The sequence below is a fragment of the Rhineura floridana genome, chromosome 18 (genome assembly GCF_030035675.1).
Source record: "Rhineura floridana isolate rRhiFlo1 chromosome 18, rRhiFlo1.hap2, whole genome shotgun sequence".
Lineage (NCBI taxonomy): Eukaryota > Metazoa > Chordata > Lepidosauria > Squamata > Rhineuridae > Rhineura > Rhineura floridana.
In genome coordinates this window covers 10420410-10434469 of record NC_084497.1, presented here as the reverse complement: position 1 = coordinate 10434469, position 14060 = coordinate 10420410, and the positions used below count along the sequence as shown (strand labels likewise).

Below are 14060 nucleotides of genomic sequence, written 5' to 3'. Positions count from 1 at the left end.
CCCTCCTCATTTGATCCTCACAACAACCCTGTGAGGTGGCTTAGCCTGAGAGACAGTGATTGGCCCCAAGGTCACCCAGTGACCTTCATGTGGGCTTTGAACCTGGGTCCCTGAGGTCCTACTCTGACACTCTAAAACTACAAGGCACCGGCCTATCCTTTAATATATTTTTTAATTTAAAAAATCCAGTTTTGTAATTTCACATAATCGTCCACATACACACATTCCAGTTCCAGTCTCCAACAGTGAATACTATAAACAGCAGTTAGGTTCCAAATATTTTGCGTCAGTGCTGTGTACGTGAAAAGGCTGTTGTTGTTTCTCACTGACTCATTACATAGGCCCAGAGGGAGAGTCATTTGTAGCCCTCCAGATGTTGCTAGACTCCCTGACCATTGGCTGATGGGAGTTGGTGTCCAACAACATCTGGAGGGCCGCAGGGTCCCTCACTTCTGACCTAGACAGAGCAAATTACTTCCTAGACTTTCATCTAGGATGTTCAAGTTTCTAGGGATGCGCGCATGGGAAATCATCCATTCCAATAAATTAGGAACCTTTTCCAGTTCTATTGGCCTCACCCCTTCCTTGCTCAAGCTAGGGGCTATCATCTTTCATACTGTGTCAGTGAGTTCCATATGTTGATAGCCCAGTGGGGAGGAGAGCCTGGCTGGGAGTCCACAGTCTGTGAGTTCAAATCCCTGCTCGTGTCTCCTGGGTGTCAAGGGCCAGCTAAAGATCACCCCCACAGGGAGTGGCTTGGGGGTTACGTGCCCTGCCACCTGTGCAGCCGTGGGCAAGCTGCATTGTCCCAAGGAGCCCAGTTGCCCCCAGCTGGCAGTTGCAGACAAGGAAGAGGCTGGCTTGTGCAGCTGTGGCAAACTGAGCAGGCCCTAGCCAGCTGGGGAGGACCAGCCTCAGAGGGAGGCAATGGTAAATCCCTTCTGAATACCGCTTACCATGAACACCCTATTCATAGGGTCGCCATAAGTTGGGATCGACTTGAAGGCAGTCTCATATTTTAATTGCCCATTGCCCAAAGAAACCCTTCCTTGTGCCTGTCTAGAAGCAGCTTCCAATCGATTGGACAACTCAGAGTTTGCTTTTGGGGGAAGGGATGTAGCTCCGTTGCAGAACATCTGCTTTGCATGTAGAAGGGCCCAGACTCAGTCCCCAACGGCATCTCCAGGTAGGGGCTGCGAGAGACCCCCTGAGGCAGATGGTCTAAGTCGGTATAAGGTACCTTTCTGTGTTCCTGCTTAAATCAGCCATTGATTCAGAACCACGAGGACTGGAATCTTGGGTGTGTGTGTGTTTTTTTAAAGGAGCATAGCTCAGAGGCAGAGCGCAACAGCTTTGCATGCAAAAGATCCAGGTTCAATCTCCAGCATTTCCCTAGGAATGTTCCCTGAGATCTTGGAGTGCCGCTGCCAGCCACTGTCAAAAGTAGTGAGCTAGATGGCATGATGGTCTGACTCTGTCCAAGGCAGCATCCTGTGTTCCTTGTTTTATGAGAGTGGGAGAAAGACTTATCTTTCTACACGGCGAGCACCATTTTATATATGACATTATCATTTTTCTCCCCACTCAATTGCCTTTCCTCCTAAAATAAGAAAGCCCCACCTGCTTAATTACAAGCTGAATATGAGCCAGCAGCGTGATGTGGCTACAAAAAAGGCAAATGCTATTTTAAGCTGCATTACCAGAAGTGTTGTTTCCAAATTGCATATGAAGTACTAGTTCCCCTCTATTTGGCACTGGTTAGGCCTCATCTTGAGTACTGCGTCCAGTTCTGCACACCACACTTTAAGAAGGATGCAGACAAACTGGAACAGGTTCAGAGAAGGGCAACGGGGATGATCAGGGGACTAGAAACAAAGTCCTGTGAGGAGAGACTGAAAGAACTGGGCATGTTTAGCCTTCAGAAGAGAAGACTGAGGGGAGATAGGATAGCACTCTTCAAGTACATGAAAGGTTGCCACATAGAGGAGGGCCAGGATCTCTCCAGGATCATCCCAGACTGCAGGACATGGAATAATGTGCTCAAGTTGCAGGAAGCCAGATTTCATCTGAACATCAGGAAAAATGTCCTGTTTAAGTGGTATGACAATGGAACCTATGACCTAGGGACGTGGGTTCTCCGACACTGGAGGCCTTCAAGAGGCAGCTGGACAGCCACCTGTCAGGGATGCTTTAAGTTGGATTCCTTTGTTGAGCAGGGGGTTGGACTGGATGGCCTTACAGGCCCCTTCCAACTCTACTATTCTAGGATTCTCCTTGCAATGGAGTTGGCTCCAGCTCCTGATCAATTTGACTGCCCTTTTCTGTGTTGTTTTCAGATAGATAGATAGATAGATAGATAGATAGATAGATAGATAGATAGATAGATCCCTGCCCCCCCCAACAGAAGAGGGTTCCCTGCAGCACCTCCTTTTGGAGCACTACGCCCAGATCTTTTCCTCCTTCCTCCTCACCCCAAAGCTGCCCCCAGGCTGCAGTCTGGATCGGCCAAGAGAAGACTGACTCTCGCCTCTTGGCTCTGTGCCCATTTCCATGATGTTGTGAGAGAAAAAATGTGCACCCCACCAGGGACGAGAAGGGGAGGGCTGGTGGCCAGGAAGGCAGGGAGCCAAGAGCCACAGGTGTTACAGACCTCAGGCAACTGGCACAGCGGAGCTCTGCGCCACCAACCTCAATCTGCCCTCAGCCAGCCCCCACCTTCTTGCTACCAGCTCGTCCACGGTTGGCAGCCCTCCCTGTCAGGTTCCTCCTCCTTACTCCCTTGTAGAACTCAGCAGGGAAGCAGGCTGATGGGGGGGATACAGGCCCCTTATTTTTTTGTGAGCAGGGTCCTTATGTACAGCCAATCACCATGAAAGGAAAGCATGCGTAGCCACTGAGAAGAGTCTTCTCACTTGTCCTTTCGTGCTGATTGGAGCCAATCAGAGTGAAAGGAGGTGAGTCAGTAACTGAGAGTCAGTAACTCCCGTTTCATGCTGCTGGACTCCTAGGATAAGTTAGAAGTGAGCTTCATGGCAAACTACCATGGTTTCCAAAATCCTAGTCCCACACTTGACTTCATTTCAGAATTCTTAAAATCAAAAGGTTTCTGGCAACATTTAGTCCCCAGAGAGAGAGAGAGTGATTTGGAGGGGGGGGCGCTATGCACATAGCAGTTTTATTCTGGTTCTAGTGGCAGAAGAGAGAGTGAATCCTGGGGACGTGGCTGTCAGAGGGTGTGGTGTGACTATCATGCATGGACCCTGCACTTCTGAATTTGCCATTCCATGACTGGCAGGGAGGAGGGTGGCGGCAAAACTAGAATCAGCTGGTTCTGCCTTAACCTTTCATTGGCTCCAGCTTGCTCCTTGCATTTTGCCCATCACTTTCAAAAGACACCAGTCGCCACTGGATTGGAAGAAGCTATAAATGTAAAAGGATAGGAAATGTGGGTGCGCACCTGAAGGTCATCAAGTCCAACCCCCCACTCTGCAATGAACTGGGATCCCTGGAAACAGGTTTCCCTGGGAACCTTGAAGTCAATTTCCCAGGGATCCTTGGGAAATGAAAATTGCCAGCATAACTCTGAGTACATGTGAGAGTTTAGCATAGCACAGTGGTGAAAAGACCGAGTTGTGAACCCCACCTACCAGAACCCAACCAATTTTGATCTCGTCCCTGCCACAACCTCACGGGGATTCTAGGATCCTGTGGGGGCTGTACCTGATGCGTCTAACACATCATTCAGATCCATCAGCACTCATCCAAGCCTTAGAAGAACAAAGCGAAACACCACCAAAGTTACCCTGTTCTTCCCCCTAAAGCAACATCTCATCATGCCATTACGCTTTTTCTTAAAATGTATTCATATTAATAATTTAATTCCATTCTCTCTCACTTGTACACACACACAAAATGATTGCCCACCCACCTCCCGACTGCCATCATGCGAAGATCAGAAAAAGAGTCCCTGGCACCCATCTCAGGGTTGTGAAAGAATCATTCTTGCAAACATGAAACTGCAACTGAGGCAGACTCTAATGGTTTCCAGTTGTTGGAAGTGTGGCAAGAACAACTCCTGTTGGGATTCTCTTTGCCTACCTAAGAGGAGGTAAAGAGAGGGTCTTCCCGCTGGCTAAGCTGCCAAACCTTACCCGTGTTCCTCCATCTGTCTCGCTTCTGTTGCAAATGGATACTCTCGGGGAGCTGGCCTCACTTCCAAAATCTCCTTCCTTCTTTTTCTCGGACCAGCTGAGGAGAGGAGACATTTTTGCCTTTGTTTCCTCTCTTCCAGCATGGGGTGAATGACCAACCCTGGCCATCGCGCCTCCAACTTAGTACTAACTAGTTAGGCCTTTCCTGTCAACGATATATTTATATAAATAAAATATTTATGAAAATGAAATGGACTGTCTTCAAGTCAATCCCGACTTATGGCGACCCTATGAAGAGGGTTTTCATGGCAAGCGGTATTCAGAGGGGTTTACCATTGTCTCCCTGACGCTGAGAGGCACTGACTGGCCCAAGGTCCCCCAGTGAGCTTCATGGCTGTGTGGGGATTTGAACCCTGGTCTCAAGTTAAAGTCTGAAAATTAAAGAGGAAAGCACAAAAGCAGGACTACAACTGAACGTCAAAAAGACTAAAGTAGTGACAACAGAAGATTTTTGTAACTTTAAAGTTGACAACGAGGACACTGAACTTGCCAAGGATTATCAATATCTCCGCACAGTCATTAACCAAAATGGAGACAAGAGTCAAGAAATCAGAAGAAGGCTAGGACTGGGGAGGGCAGCTATGAGAGAACTAGAAAAGGTCCTCAAATGTAAAGATGTATCACTGAACACTAAAGTCAGGATCATTCAGACCACGGTATTTCCAATCTCTATGTATGGATGTGAAAGTTGGACAGTGAAAAAACTGAATAAGAGAAAAATCAACTCATTTGAAATGTGGTGTTGGAGGAGAGCTTTGTGCATACCATGGATTGCGAAAAAGACAAATAATTGGGTGTTAGAACTAATTAAACCAGAACCATCACTAGAAGTTAAAATGATGCAACTGAGGCTATCATACTTTGCACACATAATGAGAAGACATGATTCATTAGAAAAGATAATAATGCTTGGAAAAACAGAAGGGAGTAGAAAAAGAGGAAGGCCAAACAAGAGAGGGATTGATTCCATAAAGGAAGCCACAGACCTGAACTTGCAAGATCTGAACAGGGTGGTTCATGACAGATGCTGTTGGAGGTCACTGATTCATAGGGTCGCCATAAGTCGTAATCGACTTGAAGGCACATAACAACAACAACAAGAAGTCTCAGTGATTTGAATGCAGGGTCAAGGTCTGCTCCTGTCAGGTAAATGACACAGCACATGTCCACACATGCACACTCCGCTGCAGCTGCGATTCAATTCTCTGCTAGCACATAACACCAAAGACCCCTGTACATTTTCCCGGAGGCCATGTGGGCACTTCAAAGCAGGCGGGAGGGCCAACTGGGTGCCCTCAGGGGCAGGCCAGGAGGGTTGGCACCCAGCTGGTCTCGCCCAGGACACTGCCAATGCAGGTGACAACATGCTCCTCCAAAGGCACCCGTCTGGTTGACCCGCCAATGGGCCACACCGTTCACCCTGCCTCCCTCCCGCCTCGCCACAACACCCCCCCAGACCCCCTCCCTCCATCGCCTCACAACCTCTCATCCCTACAACACGAAGGGCACCCTTTCAGCCTCCGCCTGCAGCCCACGTCAGCGCACATAATTGGCCAATTGTCTCCCAGCTTGTACAGGCCTCGGACTGGGCTGTGCAGGATCGGCCTCCAGGGTAGGCCCCCTTCACCGAGACCACCCTCGAGACATGGGTGTTCCTTCCCAGGCAACCGTGCTGATGGTGGGATCTTCTTTCTGCCCAGTCATGCCAGGGCACAGGATCCCCGAGGGCCACAGGGCTTTTGAGCTGAGGCAATAAATAAATAAATCGCTTCAGGAATCCTTTCTGGTTTTCTTTCCAGATCATTTCTTCTGATGGCAGGAGCCTCACAGGACACAAAGCAGCCATTGTGGGCCAAACACCATCCGGACAAACGGTCTGCCTGGGGTGAATGACCAAAGGGGTTGGGGGGACCTTCCGTAGCCAAAGGGCCACATTCCCCTCATCAGCAACCTTCCAGGGACCGCACACTGGTGTTGACGGGCAGGCCAAACACACACCCCTTCAAGGGGCATCCTCACAGTTCAAGGACACGCTCCAGCCTGGCACAAGCACTCGGGCAGGGTGTGAGGCAAGGCCAGCAAGGGGTATGGCCTGGTGAGAGTCCCAGGGCATGGAGGCATGGAGGGTCTGCTGTACAGACTGAAACTCTCAGCCCTGTGTGGACGGACGCTGGCCACTTCTGGGCACTGAGCATGTCCAACCCATGAGCCTCACCCATTAGCTGCTCCAGAAAACGATCGCCTAGCCCTCCCTCTCCAACCCAGGGCAATGCTGAATTTATTTTTTAAGTGAGCCCTTGCCATGGAACCCTTTCTTTCTCAGCCCAAAACTTCCAGGTGGGTGACACAGCACGCTGTGATCAGCCAGTAATGAAGAGAAAGCACTCTGTGCATGCTCAAGTGAGCTGCCACCTTCTTCTGCACTGATGCTTTGTGTGTCCCACAGCTGTCTTTGGGAGCCTGTTGAGTCGCACTCAGTGAGAAGCACAGGGCAGGAATCTAAGTGGGCCTGTGAGGCAGGCAGTGGCGGAGGCAGTGGAGGGGTCTATTTTGGGGTGCCAAATCCTGGCATGTTTTCAGTTTGACCAAAGATCAGTAGCAGAACATCTGCTTTGCTTGTGGAAGTCTCAGATTCAATCCCGGAAGGCATCTTCAGACAGGACTGTGAATACCCCCTGCATCCGAAACTCTGAAGAGTTGCTGCCAATCACTATAGACAACACTGAGTTAGATGGACTGTTAGTCTGACTTGGGATAAAGCAGCTTCCTATCCTCCAGAACCATAAGGACTGGAATCTTATTTTGTCTTTAGGGAGCATAGCTCAGCAGTATAACACACTATGCATGCAGGCAGTCCTTGGTTCAATCCCCAGTGGCATTCGCCTGGTAAGGCTAGGCATAATAATAATAAAGCCATTTGAGTTGGGGGCCATCACTTCATCTTGTGGCAGTGAGTTCCACAGTTTAACTGTCTGCTGTCTGAAGAAGAACTGCCCGTTGCCTGTTCTGCATCTCGCAGCCTTCACCTTTGTGGGGACTGTGGACACGCCAACCTATGCTTTTGGAAAAACCAACACAAGCTTACCAGAACAGCTGCTGGAGAGAGAGTGAGAGAATGAGAGAGAGAGAGAGAGAGAGAGAGAGAGAGAGAATGTCTTCTCATCAGAAGCCCAGGAGAGGAGTTTGGCTTGACTGTAGGGATGGGCAAAAAATTCAACTTATCTAAAGGCAAACCTGTCTAATTTGCACTTTCGGAAACAATATTCAAACTGAAACTCAGCTGTTCTTCGAATTTGCAGTGCCGATCTCCAGCCAAGTAAGGTGTACAAAAAAGCATTCACTAGGGTAAACTGCATACAAATGCATGTATTAGTGAAATTCACATACAAAGCCACATTATATTATGGAGAGTTGCTTGGCAGAAATGTGTGTATTAGGCAACATTGCATAAAAACATGTGGAGAAATCTGCACTCAAAATCCTAATGAATTTTCATGAGGATTAAAAAAAAAATCGCAAATTGATGTGGAAATGTGAAGAACAGAACTTTAGATTGGAAGAAACAAGAAGCCGAGAAACAGACGGACAGATTTGCCCATTCCTACTTCAGCCAGATTCCTCTCCCCCCCCCCAACAAAGGAGGGGGGGGCATTTGGCAAGAAACCGTCCACTAACAAAAGCAAAAAAAGCAATCCCATCCAATCCTGTTTGCTTTCATAGTTCCTGACCTCATTTGGAGGGGGGGTGCGTTGGGAATCCAGCAGTTTCCTATAAATAGCTTCTGATGCTGCTGGAAGAGGCTCAGTAACAGGGAGATGTGTCTGAGGGAGCAGCACACATGGAACAGCTGAACAGGAATGGGCCTCGTGATGCGATCTCACATCCCTCCCCCCACGGACCACTTGCCACGGGTCTCTTGGAGGACCACTTAAAACCATGGCATTTCTGCAAGCCACCCCCTCACACACACAATTTGCATTGTAATAACGATAGAATCTACGGGTTGCATCCAACTCAGTTCTGCTCAGAACCATTGGAATTACTGGACTGAAGCTAGTCATATCTATTAATTTCAATGGGTCTACTTGGAGTAGGTTTTATTTGCACGCAAGCCTTGTTTTTCTTACTAATGCAGTTAATGTTAAATGCAGAGAAAAATAAACTAACTCCCCTGCCCCTGATTCAGCTCTGGCATTGGTGTCAAAACCAACGCAGGTTTGTGGGAAATTGTGGCCCCAACATCTGACCTAGGGAGGCAGTTTCTTACATTCTTATGGATCCTGGCTTTGCTAAAGAAGAAGACATTCCAGGGACTACATCCCATGAAAAGGCTGCCTCCAATGAATCCCCTCTCTTTCAACCCTCACAAACTCAGTTTCTCCCGGGACAATTTTCAGCATTCTGTTCTTGGCTTGTTAGGAAGGGGAAAGCACAAATCCTGTGCCTTGCCCCAGAGCTTTTCAAAACTGGGCTGCAGGGCCCTGAGGGTCGGTGAGCTTCATTTGGCTGGTCTGCAGAAAGTCCACAAGGAAGGCCGGCCCTACCATTAGACACAGAAAGACAACAGCAGCGAGTGCTATCCATCATGATCACTAAATGGAACATCCATGTTCAGGGGCAGTCTATCTCTCAGCACCAGATGCCAGGGCAAAAAAGATGCATCTGGTTAGCCACTCCTGGGTGCATGTTTACATCCTGCTTTTCCTCATCCTGCTCAAGGCGGTTCTCCTCTTCCCCTGATTTGATCCTCACAACGTCCCTGCAAGGTATGTAAGGATGGATGAATCTGTACATTTGGGTTTCTCATTTTTCCATTCTTTAAGTTCAGTTCCCCACATTTGCACATCAGTTTGGTTTAAAAAAAGAAAAAGGCCTCCTGGCACTTCATCAGCATTTTGGGGCTAATTTCTCCTAATATGCACATTTTTATCAGTTCTGCCTAATATGCACATTTTTGTGAGCAATATTTCCTAATGTTGTGGATTTTTAATATTTATTGTCACTAATAGTCACACATTGATGAACATTTTTGGTTGGAGAACTGCACTACGAAATTCAGAGAAGTGTGAATTCTGAAGGCTAACTTCGTTTCAGATCATAGTTTCAGAAAATGAAAATTAGGTAGGTTGGCATTAAATGCAAATTGAACTTCATTCCCGCCCCCCCCCCCCGCCCCCAGAGGGAGGCTGAGGCTAAGCAGTGGTGACAGGCTCCGCAGTAGCCCTGCTGTGCTGCACGCCTGAGTGGGGATTTGAACCCTGGTCTCCGAGGTCCCAGCCCCACACTCTGACCACCACACCACTCTGGAGGACAGGCTTGAGGGCAACGTGTTAGGACTCCTGACAAGGTCATCGTTATGCTGCAGAGTAAGGTCCTGGAGCCAAATGTGGCCGCCAGACCTCTCTGTCTGGCCCTTGAGACTCTCCCAGGTCACATGCTCTCCCCAGCCTCACCCCTCACCGTATCACTTTTGCGTGGCTAGAAAATCTCTTTCAGCTGTTACTTGCCTGGACAGAGGTCAGACAGGGATGGTGAGTGTGTGTATAAACTGTACAAAGGTACAATTCACGCTTGTTGCTCCGCCCCCTTTTGCCTCTGGCCCCACCCAGTAGTTGTAGTGGCACATTCAGAAGTGGGGGGGTCCCTTCATGTTAGTCACAGCCACACCCACGCCCCCCCTTTTTGCTGCTGGGTTGTGAATGAGATCCTTGTTGATGCCTTCTCCCACAACAACAGACACCCAGAGTCTTCTCAAAGGCTAACACACTCCTCTTTCATGCTGATTGACTCATAAGGTACTGGAGACATAGGGGCTTTGCTGGGACCCTGTTCCCCAAAAAATAAGGAGAGTAACACTCTGCAAGACCCTGGGCAACTACACTTTTGGCCCCACCCACCACTATCATGTGGCCCCCAGAAGGTTGCCTAGAAGGGAATGCGGCCCTCGGTCTGAAAAGCCGTCCCTACCCCCGAACCGGAGAGCTGGCTTAGAATCAACAGACCACCTACTGCCCTATTAAAAAAAAAACCTGGAATGTAGACTCCCCCCCCCCCAATTCTGGACACCCTTACCAAAGTGGGTGGGCCACGGTGAATCGCCGCTGGAGACGAAGGCTTTGATTCATCATCATCTTCCTGACGAGGACAGGCGAGTTGCAGGGTGAGGGGTTCGGGGAGGCCCCTGGAGAACCGTGTGCCTTGGAAGGGTTCATCACCCAGAGACGTTCCTGCCGACCCACAAATTCAGAGAACTTGGGCGATCATTCCCTCTGGAAGCAGGGAGAGTGCGGTTGGCAGCTGCGGGGAATCTGGAACAGACTCAGACCACAGCAGCAAATGATGGAGCCCAGAGCCATGGCAGGTCAGTGCCACGCAGGGGCACCCAGCTGGGCCTTGTCCTCTTTGAAGCTGGCCCCGAAGAATATGCCTTCTTGGCCCTGGACTGGTTGAGTTTCCATGGATGCTTCCGTGCAAACCAGAGATCCCCACAGGGGTGGGGGCTCACCAGCCCAGCAGGGGCCACCTTTCTTCAAGGGGCTGAGCTGCCCCTCCATCCCAAAGCAAGAGCCGCATTTTGCACACACGTTTTTGTCCAGCCTGCTCCCAGGAAACTTTTTGCCGCACGGCCCACCCCCAGCTGGGAAGCTAAACAAACAGCTTGGCAGAGGCCCAACTGACAGCGGCGCTGCGCAGGCCAAGTTTCTTTCGTCGTCGCTGTCTCCGGCAGGGGTAAGCCAGGGACAAGGGGGCAAATGGCCTGCCTCCACAGCTCACGAGGCCAGAAGCCCCCCATAATCGTGGTTGGCTTCCAGCAGCAACCACTGGGCTCTGAAAAGCACAGTCCTAGAAACCCAGGTGCAAAAAAAATAAAAATGCCTGAGCTGATATGGCACAGTAAACAAAAGTGACGATCCCTGCAAGGCGGGATTGGCCTCAAACGTAAAGCCAGTCGGGGGCCAGTTACCCTTGTGCCCTTGCTGCAGCGACCACGGTCCAATTGCACTTGTAGGCAGATCAACTCACAGCTGGTCCGCCCAGCAGCCTTGGCGTTCAATCCTCCCCCTCCAGCAAGGTAAAAAGTTGCTCTGACCTTTAGCTGCTGCTCCTCGCAAATACCTGCCAGTTGTCAATGGGACCATGACGATGCAACACCCCCACGCACACAAATACCTCCCAGTAGTGAAGACGGGACAGTCTTAATACACAAAAGGAACTCCTTACAGCATGCTGGCTTTGGCACAATTTTGTGTTTGTCTGTGTGACTGTTATGTGGAAGGGTGTCATTTGATCCAGACGATGAGCATTCTCCCGAATCAGAGCGTTTGCCCAACTTGCCCAGAACCGTCTGCTCTGACTGGCAGTGGCCAGGTTTGCATAATCCCAGCACTGACATCTGGGATCTTTTCATTCCAGAGATCAAACCTGGGATCTTCCACATGTAAAGCACTATTACTTATCGAATTGATATCCTGCTCTTCCTCCCAAAGGAGCACGCACGGCCTGTGTCACTGAACTATGGGTCCTTCTGGCGCAACAAAGAAGCATGGCAGGATTTGGGTTATGGGCATAACAAGCTGACATGATAAAAAGAGTCAGACTGCTGGTCTACCTAGCTCACGATTGTTCACTCTGACTGATGCTGGGTCAGGAAGCCTTTGGGCTGGAGATATATATTTATTATTTGATTTATATCCCGTCCTTCCTCCCGGCAGGAGCCCAGGGCAGGAAACAAAACTTTAAAAACATCACAAAAACAAACTTTAGAACACATTAAAACAAAAACATCTTTAAAAACGTTTCATAAAAACATCATCTAAGATTAAAAACATTTTTAAAAAGAAGGTTTAAGGACATATTAAAAAGCAATTCCAACACAGACGCAGACTGGGATAAGGTCTCGACTTAAAAGGCTTGTCGAAAGAGGAAGGTCTTCAATAGGCGCCGAAAAGACAACAGAGATGGCGCCTGCCTAATATTTAAGGGAGGAAATTGCACAGGGTAGTTGTCGCCACACTAAAGGTCTGTTTCCTATGTTGTGCAGAATGGACCTCCTGATAAGATGGGATCTGCAGGAGGCCCTCACCTGCAGAGCGCAGTGATCGACTGGGTATACAAGGGGTAAGACGGTCTTTCAGGTATCCTGGTCCCAAACTGTATAGAGCTTTGTACACCAAAACTAGAGCCTTGAACTTGGCCCAATGACTGATGGGCAGCCAGTGCAATTCTTTCAGCAGTGGGTGACATGTTGGCGATACCCTGCCCCAGTGAGCAGTCTCACCGCTGCATTTTGCACCAGCTGCAGCTTCCAGACTAACCTCAAGGGCAGCCCCACATAGAGAGCATTACAGTAATCCAGCCTGGGGGTTGCCAGTGCGTGGACAACAGTGGTCAGGCTATCCCGGCTCAGAAACAATGCAATCCTTTGATTTGAAGCTAGGAGCCCTTGGGCAGCCTTATGCAAAATCAGGCCAATGGTCCATCTAACTCAATATTGTTTGCACTGGCTGGCAGCAGCTGTCCAGACTTAAACAGACCTACCTGGAGATACCATTGGGGTCCTTCTGCATCTCCAAGAGTAAGAAAGCAGCCAGAAGGGAAGGGTTTCCAAAGCAGAGGAAGGATTCAAATCCAGAACGATTTCCAGACATTTTTGCAAGCAATTCCCCCTAATTTAATGCATGTTTATGTTATTTTCACTAACAGATGCACCTTCCTACACAATGGTTGGAGATCTGCATCTCAAAATTTGTGGGAGTGCACATTTCAAAGGATAGTTATGTTTTGTTTTGCATATTGGCTTGAAAAGTGAGAACTGGGTAGTTTCTCATTAAAATGCAAACAAAATCGAATTTCTTGCAGAAACGTCAATATAAGGCAGTGAGTCGGAGCCACTGGCCCACCTAGTTCAGTACTGTCAACACTGACTGGCAGCGGCTCTCTAGGATTCCAGGCAGGGAGCCTTTTTCCCAACCCTATCTAGAGATGCTGGAGATTGAGCTATGATCCTTTCTCTAAAAAGAAATCTAAGATTCCAGTCCTTGGGATTCTGAATAAAGGGCTAATTTCAATAGGAACCTAGAAAGCTGCCTTATACCAAGTCAGATCATTGGTCCATCCAGCTCAGTATTGTCTACACTGACTGGCAGCAGCTGCCCAGGATTTCAGCCTCAAGGGTCTGTCCCAGCCCAACGTGGATTGAACCCGGGATCTTCTTCTGCATGCAAAGCAGACGATTTATCACAGAGCTATGGCCTTCCCTTTCTGTTGCCATCCCATCTCCAGCGGCAGCCGACCCGAGCTCAGTTTCAAGAGGCAACATAACGCGATACATCCAAGACGACGTTCCTCCCAGCAGCTTTGGACTTCAAGCACATGCAATAGGCCCTGGCATGCTGGTGAAATCCAACGTCACATCTCAAGACATGCTGATATTCTGGGAAGCTTCGAAGAAGGGGGGTGGGAGAGACCGAGAGGAGTTGCGGAGAGGAGGAGAGTGGCAGATTCCCGGAGGAAATTCTCCGTGGAGGGAAGCTGAGTGCAGGGAAAGTCCATCAATGTCAGCGTGCCACGATTCCTGGGCTGACGGACATGCATGTGTGTTGGGGGGGGAGAGTGTAGCTCCTGCCAAGTGACTATATAAGGTTGCAAATCAGAGGCATTGGTGGGGAAGGGAGGGCCAAGTCTGGTCTCCGAGGAGGGGACAGAGAGACGCAAAGGCTGCATAGGCACCATACATTTGAAGCCACCACATGGCTTCTCCCACAGATTCCTGGGAAACTGGAGAGCTACAATTCCCAGCACCCATAACCAACTGCAGATCACAAGTCTTTTGGGGGGCAGGGCTGGGAA

At 49.3% G+C, this 14060-nt stretch overlaps 1 protein-coding gene across 1 annotated transcript in view; it reads right to left on the bottom strand.

Moving 5' to 3' along the window:
* The window catches only part of PDE4C (phosphodiesterase 4C), a 58399-nt gene extending 44660 nt beyond the window's left edge, over positions 1 to 13739 (bottom strand). The window contains exon 1 of the mRNA XM_061602208.1: positions 10284 to 13739. Coding sequence (XP_061458192.1) covers positions 10284 to 10423 — 140 coding nt within the window. The 5' untranslated portion in view covers positions 10424 to 13739. The remainder of the gene's footprint in view (positions 1 to 10283) is intronic.
* Between the last annotated feature and the right edge of the window lie 321 nt (positions 13740 to 14060).